This window comes from Astatotilapia calliptera, chromosome 10, assembly GCF_964374335.1.
Source record: "Astatotilapia calliptera chromosome 10, fAstCal68.1, whole genome shotgun sequence".
Taxonomy (NCBI): domain Eukaryota; kingdom Metazoa; phylum Chordata; class Actinopteri; order Cichliformes; family Cichlidae; genus Astatotilapia; species Astatotilapia calliptera.
Genome location: NC_137431.1, coordinates 16,267,466 through 16,286,172, shown reverse-complemented (window position 1 = coordinate 16,286,172; position 18,707 = coordinate 16,267,466). Strand labels below are relative to the sequence as shown.

Genomic DNA, 18,707 nt, shown 5'->3' with positions numbered 1-18,707 from the left:
AAGACAAATAAAAGGATTTTTAAAATGGATTCGTAAACTAACTGGAAGCTAAAATTGGAGTGATGTGCTCTTGCATCCTTGCACCAGAAAAAAATCGAGCGGCGCTGTAGGTGACCAACTGGCCTGGCCAATTCCAATGAAAAGTGCATTGCAGTAATTGACACAAGAGGTTTTAAAACAGAAGTATTAATGTTTCAAGGTTGGACTAGAGTGGCTTGACCTTTGGCAGTCATCTCAACTGGAAAAAGCAGGCTTTTGCTACAGTGTTCACATAAGCTTTGAGCTTTAGAGAAGGATCCATTTTCACTCCTAAATTAGTGATAATGGATTTCTCATTTGGGGCCAATGAGGAAAGGTCAATACAGGGGCTGCTGCTGGTGCCGCTGAATCTAAACAACGTGACTTCTATCTTGTTCTCATTAAAATTCAAGTGATTTATCACCATCCATCTCCTGATGTCAATAAGGCCGTCATGGAGAGGCAGGACAGAGCATTCAGTCGTGTGCTAACATGAGGTCTAAAGTGTACCTTATGTTGGGTCCAAGCTGTGTATCACCATTTTCACTAGCATTACTGATGCTACCAGTTTCTTAAAATTATTTAGATGAAATATGCACTTTATGAAAGGGTATCTGTGGTGTCCAGTAGAGTCCAAGGGTCACCACACAAATCACCCAAATTTAACAAAGCTGACCTAAAAGTAATGAGGTCACCTGTTTAACACCAGGACCAGCTGGACAAATCAGAGCAGGGTAAATACATAACTGAGAGAGCAGCTGTTTCCTCCCGTATTGCCTATTCTGGGTGTCCTTGAGCACCCTGGCTAACTTCCATATATCATCCCAGGGTTATCAGATCAGATTTGGGTTTTACTGGACAGCTTGAGGAAGATGGCAGTGATGCAGGTGGATGTCCCTCTAGTGTCCTTACCTGACAGAACGACCACAATATGTGCATCTTCGGTGTCTGACAAGTGGTCATCAACACCAGGGCACCACAAGGAACTGTCCTCTCCCTTTTTCTATTCACCCTCTACACCACGGACTTCAGCCACTGCACAGAGACCTGGTATCTTCATCAGTTTTATAATGAGTCTGTGGTGGTTGGATGCAATAGCGAGAGTGATGAGATAGAGTACAGGGCTGTGGTGGACTTGTTTTTCCACATGTTGCGGGCATGCTGCTGGGGCAGCAGACTAAGGATCATATGTGTTAATTGTGTAAATAACACTAAGCATACTCACTTTTGTTGGTTGCTCAAGGAATTTATGCATTCACAAAGATGAATTGAGCCTGTCGTAATTAAAGCTACCACAGATGGCGCTGAATACCCACATTTATCACAGTGTGTTTGTGCGTTTAATTCTTTTACAGGTTGCGCCGACGGTCATTTTCACTCCTGCAATCCTTTGCACAACAACGTACAGCCCTAACACCTTTTTAGAACTATACGGGCAGACAGATGTCTATGCAAATATTTGATCCTATTTAATTTAATGTAAGCTATCTGTATGAACCACGGTTCTGTTTTCGTCCTCACGCGAAGAACCGCTTAGATACGTTTAAAAATTGGTCATGTGATCGGTGCTGCTGGCTGCTTGGCATCCACGAGTGCTCCCTCCCAGTTCATTGGAAGAAATGGCTATCACGGAAGTGGGTGAGTAGATTCGTAACTGAAATGAGTGTAAATGATTTAATTCTTATTAAGTGTTTCATTTTCATTGGTTTACGTTAGATTTATTAAACATGAACCTTTGTACAGAGTGCAACCATAGCGGACTAACAGGAGCCGTTTTCTCCATGTTATGACCCTTTGAAGCTAATGGCTAGCTAGCCCCAGTTGCAGGGGTGATGCCCTACCATTGCAAGAACACCTGCTGTTTACTACATGATTTGTTTTTGTTTTGTGTTTTTAAATATATATTTTTAATTAAAGGAATACTTACGATAGTAAAGCTTCCACAAAGGGCAGTAATATGCCTAATGTTTACACTGAGCCTCGTTTACAACCATGTAAGACACTGTAGTTGATGCAGCATGATAGACACAAATGTCTTACTCAGTCAGTGGTCACCAGTCTGGACATATCGAGGGTACGTAGGGGTCAAGGATTGGGATAAAATCCTCTGTCATAATATACAGTCACCGGATATTTTAGTAGGCACACCGTGAGACTACTGAGTTCGATCCCACACTGTAGTCACAAAGGAGTGGACATGGTCAGCAAGAAAACTCAAGTATGGTATTTAAACGAGGCTCAGTTGGTGCTAAGGGGCCAAGAGCATATCCCCCACACCAGTTACACCACCAGATGCCTGTACTGTTGATACAAGACAAGGTGGATCCCTACCTTTATGCTGTTGATGTCAAATTGTGACTAAAAAAGTGGCCAGTGAGTGCGTGTAACCTATTTTAAAATATTATATTTAACATATTGTTCAATGATTTCCAGAAGCAAAAAAAAAAAACAACCCCAAAACTATTTCATTTTTTAACAATTGAGTATTTTTAGTTTAAACACCATGGTAAACTCTGATTATGTTTGCTGGTGCTTATATAAATGATCTGATTTTGTTTTAGCCTGAATCCCAAGTTAGGTTTGAATGTCGGCATTTAGAGCTGAAATAATTGGTCAGTTATCTGTTTAAATGAAGTTTTACTGCAGTTATTTTGGTAATAGATCGATTGTTACAGTTAGTCATTTTAATGTGAAACAGTGTTTATTTTAACTAAGCTGTTATTTAATTTAAAATGGGTGTATTTCAAATGTATACTTTAATTTCTACTGTACTCCATTTTTAATTGATAGATAATTAGCAGATTTATCATCAGTGAAAATCTTTCAAACAACAATACTGTGTGTTTGTCTCCCAGAGCGTCGACGAGGTCAGCTTGCTGCTCTATCCATAGCAGCCGTTGTCATCATTGTGGGAGTCCCTTTGTGGTGGCGAACAACTGAGACATACCGTGCCTGGTTACCTGTCAGTCAGATCAAAGATCTGGCTAAACTGCAGGTTTTTTAGTGTTTCCATTTATCTCTCATGCCTTGTAGTTGATTGATCTTCCTTGTGTAATACATTCTTATCTCTACGTTATTTCTTATTTTGCAGCTGCACTTGAGCGCTGATGTCGAGGTTGTGTTTGCACGCGGCACCGTCACGCCAGAACAGCAGAAAAAGGTCCCGTTGACACAGACGCAGGATGAGGAACATACAGTGGATGGTGATTTGCTCATGCAGTTTATGATTCTGCGGTCACAGAATATGAAGCCTGCAAGGTCGTTTGACTCTCAAACTTTCTTTCCAGAGGACACAACATTGAGGTACAGGTATGAAACAAAGTACCGCACAGCTACAATCATGGAGGAAGATGCCCTGAAAAAGCCGACTGCTGCAGGTGAGCAGCAGCCTGTCAAATCCAACTTGTGGTACTTCAGATGTTGACATTTGACATTTTTTCTCAAAGAAAGCACAGCTGATAATCACGATAATTTTTCTGCTTTAGAAGCAGATCTGTCTCTGCACATGCTCAGTGAGAGTCCGTGCGGTTCTTTAGTTGTGTATGTGATCCCGGAGTCCTCTTCTTTGCTGCCTGAGGTAAAACTGAAGCTTTTTTATTGTATTTCATGAGTGTGATCACTCCATGCTAATTACTATTAGAAAAAAGGATAATGAAGAAAATATAATTTACTGTCACAGATTGTAAATAGAGTACCTTCTGCAGAGCTTGAAACACAATTAATTATTTGTTATATTCCAGGTAAGACAAAGATAATAAAGTATGCATTGCACCTTCATGCCTTTCAGGATGTGAATGTGTATATCGGTCAGCGAAGGACAGCCCTGGTGCGTATCAGCGCCCAGATGAGAGTGGGCAAGACACTAGAGCAATTGCTGGCTCAGTTGGAGCCCCAGATCAAGCAGGTGCTCCAAGTGATGTCTTTTAGCCACACTGACATCACTGTTGCACTCAGCGACAGAGTCCGTTTTAGACCTGGCAACAAAGAGAGCATTGCTGACAGCATGAGAGCCTTCAAATCTAGCCCAGGTTGGTAATTTGGCTCCAGGTTTAACTCTGAGAACACGTTTGTGTCTTTTCTTTGATTGTTCTTATCTTCCTGTCAGGTTATGAGATCACATTCAGTCTGCTAAACCCTGATCCAAAGTCACACCAGCTGCACTGGGACATTGAGGGTGCCGTGCAGACATACATCCAGCCTTTGCTTACAAAACTGTCCCCTCTGGCTAACTTTAGCATGGACTCTCAGGTGCTGTTAATGCACAGTCCCTATTATGACAAAGAAAAGATGCTCAATTATTGGAAGTTAAGGTTTACCTTTCCTTTTTTATAGACCTTGTACTACACCATGCTCGGAGTGACCCCACGCTTTGACAGCAGCTTCGAGGCTTACACGCTCAATGCTGACAGCCTTGCACATGTCATCAACCCGGTGGAGGCTAGACTTGGTAAAAGTCTGCTTTTTTAAATGATCATGGTTTAGCTTTTTCTGCTGTATTTAAATACAATATGTTTTAATTCTTTTTTTTTTTTTTTGCGTTTGACTTCCAGGCTCTAATGCGGCATCTTCTAACCCTGTGTTAAATTTTCTGCTGTATGTCCCGGATATTCGTCATTCACCCCTTTACATCCACGATCACAGGAAACAGGAAGTCCCTTCCAATGCGTTTCACTCTCCACGGTGGGGTGGAATCATGGTAAGAAGAACGAAGAGCAACGCTGAGGGAGAGCTGCATGTTTATTTTGTTATGTTGGGTATTGTAACCTATATTTATCCATGTTTTTGCAGGTTTATAACGTGAATGGTTTCTATGGGTCGGAGACGGAGTTCCCTGTTCACGTCAACATTAACATGGCTAAAGTGATGGGAGTCTTCCTCGCCCAGCTTCGGTAAGTGTTAACCCGCAGTGCGGCAGTCGTTTTCTTTCCTCTCGACACAAAGTAACCTTCATGTGCCGTGTCCTGTCAGGTTGTTGCTGGGCGTGCAGTCATTAAGCCCCCCACCTGGCTTCCTCGTGGCACCGTGTGGTAGCACAGGACTAGCTGACTGGGAGCTGGATCGCCTCATGTGGAGTCGTAGTGTGGAAAACATTGCAACAGCAACCACCACCATCACCTCTCTGGCGCAGTTGCTGGACCAGATAGGCAACATTGTTATCAATGACAACATTGCACAGCAGGTAAGGTGAAGGTGTTTTAGTAGTTATGCGTTTGCTCCATGTAGCAAAATTGTGCATGTGTGTAGATTTCTTAACACATCTTAACTTTGATTCTGGAGATTTATGTCATTGTTTTGGTTTCTCAGTTTAAATTTAAAACTGTCATATGTGACTTTATTTTGTTGTTAAATACTTTGTTATTGTCAGTTAATCAACAATAAACAAGCTACTTCCTGCTCATCACCTGAAGACAAAAATCCAAAATTCATCCTTCTTTTAATAATTGTATTATTGTACTAGCGACATAGTAGTGAGGACGCAAACTAAAGTTAGTTAGTAAGCTTCTACTCTGAGGGGCTTCTGGTTCATTTGCACTGGCAGGTAACAAAGATTGGCCAGAAGAGCATCTGTTTAATGTAGTACAATCAGATCCTAGCTGGGGGAAGTCAGGAACAACATCAGCAATCTCACTACATAAGCTGAAATTAGAAACATAAAAAACAAAATCAGAAACTATTTCTGTTGTCACAGCCAGCTCAAAAAGTAAAAAAAACCCCAAAAAGCTCAATTAATCTCAGTGACTGCAACATATAAAGAGGATGCCACACCAGAGTTTGAATTTGTCAGCAATACTTATTTTATTTAAACAGAATGAAGGTCTGGAGGCCTGGAAGACGGTAAGATAAACATGGAAGGAGTCCAGGCCAGCCACACAGGAGGCTGTGGGACCCAGAACCTCTCTCCCTAAACTAATAGAATAATAAAACCCATTCATGCATCTTCTGCCACTTATCCGTGTCCAGATCGCCATTGCAGCAGCCCGGGGAACACAGAGGCATACCCTCGGTCTCTCGGCCATCCAAGAAATGTAATCTCTACAGCATGTCTTGGGTTTGCCCTGGTGCATCCTCCCAGAAGGACAGGCCAGGAACAGGACATGCCCAGGAGGGATCCTAGTCAGATGGCTGAGCCACCTTGGCTGGCTCTTTGCAATGTGGAGGAGCAGCTCCTCTACTCTGAGCCCCTCCTAGATGACTGAAACCCTTGCCTGTCTCTAGGGAGAGGTCAGCCAACATTCGGAGAAAGCTCATTTATATTGCTTATATCCATGCTCTCATTCTTTTGAGTTAGTACCGAGAAGCTAGTGGACAAAGTTGCAGACCTGTCCCTCTGTCTGCCTCTGTCTGCATCTCACTCAACAAGAGCCCGATATACTGAAAAATCCCCCATTTGGGGCAGCAACTTGAGCTTAACCCTGACTGGGCACTCCACCTGGCATAGATCTGTGGTCTCAGACATAGAAGTGCTAGTTCTCATTCTTGCTGCATCACATGCAGCTGTGAACTGCTCCAAAGTGAACTGGAGGCGACCACCTGATGAACCACATCATATGCAAAAACCAAAGATGAGGACCTGAAGCCACAAAATTAGAAGCTTTTTGCCACTTGGGTGCACACCTAGAAATTCTGACTCTAAATTTTGTCAATGCCTCTTTTTTTTTTTAAAGAAAAGATACACAAAAAAATCGCCCTATGGAAAACCAAAAAATAACACTTTCATATCACACGAAGACTGCATATATGAACACAAAGACAAACCGAATGAACCCAAATAAAACAAAAGGCCATTTCAGTCTCGGTATCAGAGTGGTATCTTACGGCTAACAATTAGGTAGTCTCCTCTAATTTCATAATAATAACAATAATAATACATAACCTGTGATCTAATTTGCTAATATGCAGGTGTCCAGTGCTGTCACGTCCCTGCAGCTGGCCATGGCTGAGCTGGAGGTCGGAAACCTCGGCTTTGCTCTGCAGTACAGCAAAGAGGCCATCTTGGCTTCGGAGAAAGCATTCTTCGACCCTTCGCTCCTTCACCTGCTCTACTTTCCAGACGATCAGAAGTTTGCTATCTACATACCACTCTTCTTGCCCATGTGCGTGCCTATTCTGCTCTCAATGCTGAAAATAGTGTCGGAGGCCAGGCAGAGACGCAGAGAAAAGCAAGCCAAAAAGGAATAAGAGGCACTCAAGCAGGAGAAGAAGAACAAAGAAACTGTATGAACAAACCATTTCGTTAGTGGCCTGAAAAGGCTCATGTGAACCATTGTGGTTTGGGGTTTACAACTCCTATTGTTTTGTACAAGGATTTATGCCTGATGTACTGAGTGATTGCAGCGACTGTTTGACACTGCATGGCTGAAAGCTTCAGTTTATTTATTTTATTTCTCATGTTATTAAGAAATAAAAACTAAAGTTCCATCTTTTGTTGTTGCACAATACCTAATGGGCTGGTACAATGGGCTGGGCGCCTGAGCAATCAGAGCACATTTACCAATTATACAGTTGTTCATACACTCGGTATTTATACCTAAACGCCTTCTAACATTAACACGTTCACTCACACTCTAATCAATTGGGTTTAGGATCTTCCTCGAGGATTTATAGATCAATCCACTGAGCTTCAGACTGGTAGATAACCCTACCATCTGAACAGCTGTGGCTGCTCAGGTTACGGGTTACGCTTTAAACTGTAACCCCACTCTCCGATAGGTGGCGGTATACGCCTTTTAAAGCTAGACGTACCCTGTGAAGAAGAATCCGTTATCGGTAGCTTCTGCTTGCAACTTTTAGCCCTTGCTTATCTCGCTGTTTGAATTCCGCTTCGAAGTGTTTCAATTTTTATTAAGGTGTAGCTTAAACCGAATCTCTAACGCGTAGTTCGTACATGCCGCTTACTATCTAGGCGCCACTCTAGTCATTTTTTTACCAAAAGTTGATCTATTAGCCGGCTTGCTAACTTCCCTCGCGTTGCGCCATCATGTCTGGCGGTCTTATTCGAGGACCCGCGGGGAGTAACGACTGTCGGATATATGTGGGAAATCTCCCTCCCGACATACGTTCAAAAGACGTGGAAGACTTATTTTACAAGTACGGAAGTATTCGTGATATAGATCTGAAGAACCGAAGAGGAGGACCACCGTTTGCTTTCGTGCAGTTCGACGACCCGAGGTGAGCCGCATTGTCCCGCCGCCACGTCTGCCTGTTATCTCCACAGTTAGCCAGCTACACCCAAATAAGGGGACACAACGTGCGAGTTGACGGGATATAACCTGTAGCAAGAATTTGGTTTAGGAGAAGGTTTGAGTCGAGTAATTGGAGCTCTTTTTGGATTGTCGTGAAATGTGTGTTGTTGAGGCCTGCAGGAGGCCACGTTAATTGGCGGTTTACCCCGTTAAGTACCTGTGAATGTGCTTGCAAATGGGCTACTACCAAACCACTTTTTAGCTGATGGGTAATGATCAAGATACCAATTAAACGATTTAACAAACTATCTATCATCTATAAGTCCACTATAAGAGGCTAATTTCCTCCCCATTTTTAAATGGTCTATGACAAAGACTGAGATGCGAGTAAAACTGCATGTTTGTTTGCATTATTGGTATTAGATTATTCATTTCACTGTTCGATTTCACAGGGATGCTGAAGATGCTGTTTATGGGCGTGATGGATATGACTACGATGGCTACCGTCTGCGTGTGGAGTTCCCTAGAAGTGGAAGAGGAGGTGGTGGTGGTGGTGGTGGTGCTGGAGGAGGGGGAGGAGGAGGAGGGGGAATGGGACCCCCAAGGGGAAGGTATGGTCCCCCATCCCGACGCTCGGAGAACAGGGTGGTTGTCTCAGGTGAGTGGTGTATTTTTCTATCTGAAGGTTGTGGTCTCTAGTTTAAAAGTGTGTAGTTGTATGTGTAAAGCTTACAAAACTTTTGTTGTTATTTACTTGTTAGGCCTTCCCCCCAGCGGGAGCTGGCAGGACCTGAAGGATCACATGCGGGAAGCAGGTGATGTATGTTATGCTGATGTGTTCCGTGATGGCACTGGTGTGGTGGAGTTTGTACGCAAAGAAGACATGACCTACGCCGTCCGTAAACTGGACAACACAAAGTTTCGCTCCCATGAGGTATGTAAATCCTCACATTGTCAGACTCTCTTAACTCATTCACTGCCATTGACGTCTATAGCCGTCAATGGCAGTGAATGAGTCAATGGGTTTAATTGGCAGTGAATGAGTTAATAAGGACTAACTTGAAAAGCTTAGTCTTAAGAAGACGAAAAAAAGGTGACAACTGGACTTCTTTAGGCTTGCAAAGAGGTTTCACCTTTTTAATCAAACGGAAAACAAATAGTTACAGATATTTATGGTGTGTTCCTGAATAAGTCAGAATTTCTGTTTTCCAGTCAGAAATTTAATCTGGAACACCCCCTGAACTTGGATGTGCCACTTGTAAAGTCAGACCAGACCCAGGAACTAAATAATTCATAGGCAGCATACCTTGACAACAAAATGTAGCATTAACCCACCTTGGCTCATGTGCTGACTCACATGATCAGTAATGGGTCAATGATACTTGGAGCCGCTGCCAAAGGGAACAAATGCTGCTACACTTTAATTACCCGGGACTCTCCACCATTTGTTTTATATCATTTATTGATCTCACAAGGGAAATTGTTTTGTTACAGCGGCAGGATAAAGAATAAAAATTAGCCTGTTACAGAAAGACAGTTAGTTACAGTTTCACAGAAAATGTCAGGAATGTCGGCCTGAGGGAGAACTAACTCTTTTACCTCAGAATTGTGGAGTGGGTGAGATGGATTGTCCAAGATGGAGAGCAATTTGAGCGTCCTCCAAATTCTGGCCAATCATCGTTCCAACCTTGTGAATCAGTTGGCACTGATGCTTTTTCTTGCTCCTTATTGCTACCACAGATGGGTAGGAGACCTTCAGGATCACTTAGAACTGAAGGAGCCTGTTGGCTGCAAAGTGAAACGTCTTTGCAAACCTAAAGAAGTCTTGATGCCTTTTTTTTTTCTTCCTCCTTTATCTCCAATCTCTTAAAGCTGTTAAGACTACCATTACCCAGATGACTGAGTGCCAACACAGACATTGAAAAGCTTACTTAAACATTGTAAGGAATGTGACAGTTAATTTGCAGTAAGTAAAGCAAAATGCTCAACTGTAAAGATTTCCTGGTGATAAGAATCAATAATTGGCTTATCTGTTTTATATTAACAGAAACGATCTTACTGAATGATGAATTGGCTGATTATGAATGCAATTTAAAATTCTGATGTGTGGATTGGGGTTGTTGTGCAGCAGTATGTCTGTTTATTTATGACTAATACATCAACCAGGAAAAAATGTGGTTAGCTATTTCTGTATGTGGGTTTCATATAACAGGAAAAGGAATGGTCGGTGATGTGTGCTCATGTTTGTGTTCAGGGTGAGACGGCTTATATCCGTGTGAAGATGGACGGCCCTCGGAGCCCCAGCTACGGTCGCTCTCGCTCTCGTAGCCGCAGTCGAAGCAGGAGCAAGAGTGGATCACGCAGCTACTCCCCACGCCGCAACAGAGGATCTCCCCGATATTCTCCCCGCCGCTCTCGCTCCCGCTCCCGGTCCCATTCCCGCTCTCGCTCCCGCTCTCGCACCTAGGCAAGCCTGACCTAAGAGCCAGAGTGGAAATCTTCACATTACTCAACGAATCCTGTGTATTCATCAAGGATCATCTCGTGTGTCACCTATGTATGCTGTCATGGTGTGTGCTTCCTTCCCTAACCGACACCAACCCACCTGCAGTTTTATTTTCCATTCTAATTTTTGCAGACCAGTTGAGCGTGCACATGACCGAGTTTTGCTCCATTATTTCTTCTCTTCTCTCAAAACGTGTTCTGCTTCTGCTGTGTCATCTCTAATTCATCTCTGTACCTCTCTTCTCCTGATTGTCCTGGTTGAGTGTTGAATGTTTTTTGCTTCATTTGCAAAGATTCTTTTTTTTTTTTTTTTTTTTTTTTACTTCCTTCAGGCGAAATACTGCTGTCTTTTTGACCTTCTTGTGTTTCTCTGTTCAGAGTTCAGAGGAACAGGATAGGATGGGAACAGAGGAAACAGTTCATATTAGGATAAACAGGAGGAGGAGGAGTCAAATGTGGCACCAATGGTATGATGGCTGTGCCTTGTCAACTGTGAAATTATAAGGCTGTTCATTTTTTCTTTTTTCAAAAAGCATAAATCTGACAATAGGGCCCAGTTTGAATGTTTTCAGTAGTTAAGTTTTTTTTTTTTTTGTTGGTTTTTTTTTGGGGGGGGGGTTTGGTGCTTTTTATCATCCTTTATCATACAAAGTAAATCTTTGTATTTTGGGCTTGATTATAGATGGTTTTCTCCTTTTTCTCAAAGTAAACTCCCTGGTAGCTGCATTTATTTACATTACTTCAAGCATTTTCCTGAAGGTGTGATTCTAACTCGCCTCCTTCTCTTTGGTTCTGCTGGTATTCTGAAGGTTTGGACTGGGCTCATTGTCTCACCATTCCGGAGCTGGATCAGGATTCAGGATCAGTTTAGGATTAGGCTTCAGGATGGATACATGGAGCAGGATCATAGGAGCGTTTTTACCGGGAGAAGATCCCGACCCCCTGGCCCTGTCCACATAAACCCATCAAACCGGAACCATTGTAGTGCGATATTCAGAGAAAATTGGCTTTCGAATTTTCCAAAATTTCCCTTTTTGTGTGGGACCTCACAGACAGACTTACTGGCTACACAGTGCCGCACCGTTTATTTTTATTTTTTAAATAATTAAAAAGAAGAGAAAAGCATGGATCAAATCCAGGAGGAGGGCTGGGAGGTGCAGGATGGATCCACACGCGTAAGGAGTGGTAAATAGTGGAAAACCGTTACCAGTGGAGGAGGGAGGGAGGGGTGAAGAGGGAAGTCTGGGAGGAGACAAGGGATCGTAACTTTAATGTGGTTTGTATCTTTTTTTTCTTTTCTTTTGTTTTTCTTTTTGGTCCAGTTTTTTTTTTTTTTCTAGCGGTGGCTGACTTCTGGTTTTCTTACACATGATCTCGATTATCTCAAAGCTTTATTCTCTTTTAATAAAACGTTCTACAACATTAGATGAACTGACTTTTTTCTTTCACTGCATTAAAAATGGTGTGTACAGAATATTTGAACATATTCCTCTAGGTGGCTGCTGTTAATTTCATTGTCTTAAAAATCTCATAGCTTAGCAGGAGCACTGTTTGCCAAGGTGCTACCTCTTTCAGATCTTTCAGTCCCGCACTCTACACTTCTTTGTCTCTTATGATGAAGCCAGATTTGCCTCATTCTTCTTCCTCTTGCCTGGTCCACTTTGACGTCTCCACAATGGATCATCTGCCTCCATCTCACCCTGTCCTCTATGACATCAGTCCTCTGTATATCCTACACTACATCCATGAATCTTCTCTGAGGTCTTCTTTTACTCCTGCCTGGCAACTCCATCTTCATTTGTCTAGTATAATAATGGATTGCATTTATATAGCGCTTTTCTAGGCACCCAAAGCGCTTCACAATTCAGTCACTGAATGGCGAGGTTGCCATATCGTGCCCTCGGCCCCTCTGGCCAATACCAGTAGGTGGTAGGGTAAAGTGTCTTGCCCAAGGATACAACAACCAGGACAGAGAGCTGGGGATCGAACTGGCAACCTTCCGGTTACAGATAAGCTTCTCAACCCCCTGAACTACAATCGTCCCACTATGCATCCTCTGCACATGTCCAAACCATCTCTGCCTTGTCTCCCTAACTTTGTCTTCAAATTAAGCTGTCCCTCTGATCTACTACTTTCTAATTTTGTCCATTCTGGTAATTTTCAATGACATTCTTAACTTCAACTTTGCCACCTCCATCTTTGCCTTCTGTCTTCTTTGCTTGTGCTGTCTCTTGTTAGTGTTAGGAAGCAGTGAGAGAAGAAAAGATTAACATCTTCCCCCACTCTTCTGTCATCTTCAGGCACATTATTGTGCAACAGCTCTGGAGGCAGTTGTTGGCAATCTGGTCTTGGACAGATTTTATGCCAAATGGCTTTCCTGACAGAACTCTTCCCGTTTGTCCAGGTCTGAGAGTGGGGTTAACGATATTCATTATTATTCAATAACTTCCTCAGGTGTTGGTTTACTTAAGTAGTTGAGCCTCAGGGTCATTTATAGCAACTGGGTTCGTATTCAGCTTCAGTCTTTCCTGCTTTCTTGTCTCATCATCACATACCTATTTAAATAAAGGCATTTCTTTAAAAGAAAAAAAATGCAAGTATTTGATTGTGTCTGTGCCAGCACGTTTAAACTGTGATGGCTGAAAATCTAGTGGGTGCTGAAACACGACTTGTATAAATACTAGAACTATTTTGTCTCTCGCTCTCTTATCTAAGATCACGTTTTGTCTCGCACTTGTAGAAGCGGTCTGCCGCTTTATTACGTGTGCGTGTGACGTACGCTGTCCCTGGTCTCCATTCAGTAGTGTCATGATGGTCTTCCTCAGTATTGGCACTCATGTCACCAGTCCAGTCAAACTGTGAGCACATATTTTGTTTTTACAGATAAAAGCTGTGTCTTTATCTATTTCCCCCCTAACTGCTTGTTCGGGCCGCAGACGTTTAACTGTCACCCTAGCTCGCTGCTAGCGCTAGCACGCTAGGACGTGTTTTATAAATACGGAATCATTCGCGATATTGACCTGAAAAACCGGAGAGGAGGTCCGCCGTTTGCCTTCGTAGAATTTGAGGACCCGAGGTGGGCTGCAGTGCCACATTTTAACTCATGTTTACACCGAAATATTAGGACAGACTTTAAAGGTGATTTTAACCCTCTGATGCATAGTGGTCACTGGAGTGGACAGCTACTAAAACGTACATATCTCTTTAATGCATTGGTTTCTATGGTGGAACTGCATATTAGCCTCTAGAGTGCTCTCTGCTGCCATGCTCCATTGAGGTCAATTCAGTGTTCAGTTAGTGCAACTGCAAGTAAATTTCCTCTGAATCAAAGATGGCAGGCAAACTGTCACCCCTGCCGACCACTGCTGGCATATCCTGTCAATCCTTCTATGCTAAAAGAGCCCAACAGGTAAAAAAAATATGATGATATGCAGTAACATCTAGGGAAGGATATTATCTGTTTGGAATAAGAAATTGTTATGTCTAATATGTAGAAAACTACGATTAACCATGTGTCCACTGTAGTGGACATCATGCATTACCCACTATATTTTTTTAACATAAGTCATAAATTGTCTCACTGTTTTTTGGGACTGTTTTGGTTATAAGTAAGCATATAATTGTTACATTTATAAGCTACTCATTTAAAATGTATATTTCTGTGCAGATCAGCTGTAGTTTGAGTTACTATAATAATTATTTTATCATATTTTGTAGACTTCAAATGCAGCAAAGAATAAGGCAGCGTACAGAATAGTCCAGGAAATTCCATCCAGCTCCAGTGATGATGATTTCATTGATGAGTGCAGTGATGATGAGTTCAGTGATAAGTCCAGTGATGATGAGAGTGGCTGCCAGAGCAGAACAGAGACATAGGAACTACGGACAGCCTAGGTGTGATGAACACAGAAGTGTTTGGAGATGCAGAGACTAAGATGTCAGTTTGTGTTTTCTTCCAGCATGCTACTAAGGGCTTGGTAATACTGTCCTGCATCGTTATAGAACTGTGTAGACTCAAAAATGTTGCTCTTGTTGGAGATAGTTTGCCATATTCAGGTGTAGGATTCACAGCTAGGACTGTTGATTGGTTTTGTTATTTACGTCTAAACATTGGGGCCTTATGAGTTGAAAGTTCCAAAAAAATTGCTGAGATGTTTTTCAAAGGATACAAGCAAACAAGTGTTTGTATATTTACAATAGAACACAAGGTAATTAATTTTTATAGTAAATTCACAGTATTTCATGCTAAGTGCTCAGGCGCATGTAGTCCACTGGAGTGGACAAGTTTATAACTTTATAAAAAAACATATTTTTGGGGAAAAAAGAGTTGAACATTTTTTTTCATGTCCTGAGAAGAATAAAAGCACTTAAGAAAAAAATCTTGACCAAGGCTTTCATAATTCATGCATCAGAGGGTTAAAGCCAAAGAGATTCATGTTAATGCCCACACTTTAGAATTGTACTTCAGAATAAGCATGTATATTGAAATGGTTGTCATTGTTAATTTGGGTGACAATTGTAGGTAATTGTGCTTAAAAATGTTTTGTTTTTTATTTGTATTTATTACTTTTGGGGCAATGTATGTGTATGGAGTCAACAAAATATCCACAAAAAACACTTTAAAACTATATATTGTATCATTATCTCTTCTAAGAAAACAGACAGTTTTAGATATAAATGAGACAACAAAACCCCCTCCCAATAAATAAATAAATAAGCAATTAGTTTTTACAAGTATTTTAAGGATATAAAAGCTGAGGGGCAATGCTCTACACCAGGGGGACATTTGAACCCTCCCCCCCTCCTGTAGATTTGCCCCTGGTGTTAATAAGATAATATTGGTTTTAAATTATAAGCTCAGTTTTTTATGAAATCTTATTTCTACCACTAAGGAGGAAGAAACAAAGAGTTTTGACATATGCCATTCATAAGTCAAAACTCCAACTTAATACCTCAAAATGTCCTTATTCTTTTTCAGTTTCTGGTATTATTTCTCCAAAATATGAGTTAGAAAGTGGCAGAAATGAGTTTCCATAGATTTTAACCAACTAGTTTCACAGGTTCCAGATACAGACTGCTGGGTTTCAAATGTTTTCATTTTATTGGCTCTGTATTATGCCATAGTGACCAGATATTTGTAATATGGTCATCTCAGGTACACAGGTCTACTCCCACCTGTATTATCCAGAGATGTTTTCAAAGGTCTGCACAAAGACCCTATTATATAGATTATAATAAACAGATTAATTTGAACAGTAAACCTTGCAAAGCCTTTTAAAGTAGTATCCCTGGCACTTGCTTCACAAAGTTTGACCAAATTAAACTATTTATCTTCAAAATGATTTACAGGAGAGTTGTTCTTTGAACTTATCAGTAGAAAAATAAACATCTGTAACTAGAATTTAGCTAAAACAGTTAAATAATTTTTTTTAATTAAGTAAACACTATATTAAAAGTAAAATAAAGCAATTATGAAGTAAGATGAGCAAGATATCTTGAAACCTCATTGAAAACGTCCCTGTAAGTCCCCCTGATATTTCCCATTTGTATTTAATGAAATCCTTCATACCACTGGAAGTAGGCGGTCAGCTCTATTTCCAGCTTTTCTGTAAAAGTGTGTGTTTCAATTAAAAAATGATTGAACAGACAGAACATAGTTTGCTGTTTCAGCACCATGGAGAGTGACACTGGGACTGATGGGGTCTGAGTGTTTTAATAAAGAAATGACGTTTCTCTAAAAACACTTCCCATGTCTAATTAATGTGCACTGTGATTTATTTACACAGCTGTATTGGTCTCTCCATGTAAGAAGTGTCCTCAGAAAATTATGCCAATTTTAGATAATGTTGTAAAAGTAAATTAAGACCAATGTTGCAATTTTATTTTGGGTGAAGCAATATTTTTAATGCCTTCGGTTATTTATGGGTTTAATATAAAACACAGATGTGCTTTGCAAGTCTGAAAAGTGAAAGCAATTAAATCTGCATTCTATTTGATTGCCAACTAGGGGGCAATAACTGCAGTTTCAAAATACTTGGGTTCCTATGTAAATCTACGGGAAACTGGCTTTCTTACTTAACCTTTCTAAGCAATTTTTTGCTGAGTTTATGGGTTCAGTCACTCATTTGGGGTAATACCGAATTTAAAAAATTGAGTCACGGTTTTAAATCTTTCTCATACTAAGTTTCACAAAGGTAATGCTCATTGGCTAACCACTTAAGCATGTGGTTTCACAAAGAGAAGCTTCTTTCCTCACATCCTATTTCAAAGCACCAGCTTGACTGCGCAAAAATCCCCACCTCCAAGCTTTTTAACCCAGACTTCAGAAGCCAGTAGGTGGCAACACATTTTATACTGTCTGTGGTTGCATACTGTTTTGTCCTTACCATTTTTTTTATCATTGAGGGTAAACTGGACAACAAGACTACTCTAATTCGTCTGCACTACAAATGAGATAATGAAAACAGACCATCAAATTGCCTCTCTGAATCTTAAGAAAAAGTTGTATGCTTGTTGTTAGATTGGCTCAGTTTTACGTTAACACATTAAAGTGATATGTTGAGTCTTCAGTAGTCCAAAAGTCAAAAGTCGGTACCCTCTGTCATGTTCCGAGGAGTGCGTGAGTGTCAGTATCACTCTTCAGGGATGCAGAGGATGCTGTTTATGGACGTGATGGTTACGACTATGATGGCTACCGTCTGCGTGTTGAATTCCCTTGAAGTGGAGGTGGAAGGGGAGGTGGTGGCAGAGCTTTAGGAGCCCCAAGGGGACGGTATGGTCCCCTGTCACGGTGCTCCGAGTACAGGGTTATAGTCTCAGGTAGGCGCGTGCATCTTGTCACCTCGCATCTTATTACCTCCCCACCTTAATGTGTTACATTTCCTATAACATCCCTATTCTTCACGTCAGGCCTTCCCCCCAGCGGGAGTTGGCAGGACCTGAAGGATCACATGCGGGAGGCAGGTGATGTATGTTATGCTGACGTGTACCGTGATGGCACTGACGTGGTGGAGTTTGTACGCAAGGAAGACATGACCTACGCCATCCGTAAATTGGATAACACCAAGTTTTGCTCCCATGAGGTAGGTTAGGGTCGCTGCAATGAATAGCTCTGGGAGTAAATTTTAGGATTTAAATTTTCCAAGGTAAGTCCTGATACAAAATTTCGAGCAGGGAGAGTGAGGAAAATGGTGAAATTCTACATTAATGACACTAATCAGATGGTGTACAATGTTAAGACCATTTTTAATTTCTTTCGTGGAGATTCTTTGTAAGAGGGCAGCAATCTTTTCCAAATGTTTTTAACCACAATTAATGTAATCAAGCAGCTCTTTTGCCATTCCCGCTCTTCTGTTTGTATGTTCAGGGTGAGACGCCCTACATTCGCATAAAGATGGACGGCCCTCGCAGCCCCAGCTACGGTTGCTCACGTTCTCGTAGCCATAGTCGAAGCCGGAGCAACAGCGGGTCACGCAGCTACTCCCCACATCGCAGCAGAGGATCTCCTCACTACTCTCCCCGACGCTCCCGCTCTCGCTCTCGCACCTAGACGCCCCTCCTATGACATAAACCACCAGCTCATCCCACCAGCTCGTCTCAGAGTGGAGACGACAGACTTCACAGAACAGATCTCCATGGACCATTTGCTGTGTTAACTGTTTCCTGCATCTCTTGTGTGTTTCTTTTCCCCCAGATTTCTGTTGCGGGATTTATTTTGCTTTAGACCAGCTGAATTTTCCTGGTTTATGTATGTCCCCTTTACTTATATCCTTTTCTCACCCTTTTCACGCACAATGATCTAAACCTTTTTCCTGCAAACTTGTCCCTTCCTATGTGTGTACTCCTCCTCTTCCAGTTCCAACCTGTGTGTGGATTGTATGCTTTGTGTTTTGGTTTTTATACTGGGGTTGTTATGGATGTATATATATTAATATACATATATTTGTTACCAGCATTGCTTATAAAATTGTATTTTGACCCTTTCCCGTGTTTCTCTGTTCA

The 18,707-nt window shown here is 41.6% G+C and overlaps 2 protein-coding genes and 1 pseudogene across 6 annotated transcripts; all 3 read left to right on the top strand.

Annotated features, from left to right (window-relative positions):
- Positions 1 to 1,499: 1,499 nt before the first annotated feature.
- Positions 1,500 to 7,437, top strand: pigs (phosphatidylinositol glycan anchor biosynthesis, class S). The gene is made up of 12 exons (XM_026181674.2): positions 1,500 to 1,656; positions 2,874 to 3,013; positions 3,110 to 3,221; positions 3,306 to 3,395; positions 3,504 to 3,595; positions 3,806 to 4,046; positions 4,124 to 4,266; positions 4,351 to 4,465; positions 4,569 to 4,714; positions 4,807 to 4,907; positions 4,987 to 5,197; positions 6,919 to 7,437. Exons 1-12 carry the CDS (start codon positions 1,638 to 1,640, stop codon positions 7,195 to 7,197), a joined length of 1,689 nt encoding a protein of 562 aa, XP_026037459.1. The 5' UTR covers positions 1,500 to 1,637; the 3' UTR covers positions 7,198 to 7,437.
- A 322-nt stretch (positions 7,438 to 7,759) lies between these two features.
- srsf1b (serine and arginine rich splicing factor 1b) lies at positions 7,760 to 12,131 on the top strand. Of its 4 annotated transcripts, XR_013911915.1 has the most exons (6): positions 7,760 to 8,187; positions 8,654 to 8,859; positions 8,963 to 9,135; positions 10,456 to 10,771; positions 11,085 to 11,173; positions 11,516 to 12,131. XR_013911915.1 is itself a non-coding variant. In XM_080307550.1 (4 exons), the coding sequence occupies exons 1-4, from the start codon at positions 7,997 to 7,999 to the stop codon at positions 10,666 to 10,668; spliced, it is 783 nt and encodes a 260-aa protein (XP_080163676.1). In that variant the 5' UTR covers positions 7,760 to 7,996; the 3' UTR covers positions 10,669 to 12,131. The 4 variants fall into 4 exon arrangements, 1 of the variants encoding a protein (XP_080163676.1); XR_013911914.1 differs by having other exon boundaries at positions 10,456 to 11,173; XR_013911916.1 differs by lacking the exon at positions 11,516 to 12,131 and having other exon boundaries at positions 11,085 to 11,238.
- LOC113030936 (serine/arginine-rich splicing factor 1-like) lies at positions 11,831 to 18,503 on the top strand (annotated as a pseudogene). Its single transcript, XR_013911938.1, has 5 exons — positions 11,831 to 11,881; positions 13,688 to 13,782; positions 17,350 to 17,525; positions 17,616 to 17,788; positions 18,073 to 18,503. The product of XR_013911938.1 is annotated as a serine/arginine-rich splicing factor 1-like (transcript).
- Positions 18,504 to 18,707: the final 204 nt, after the last annotated feature.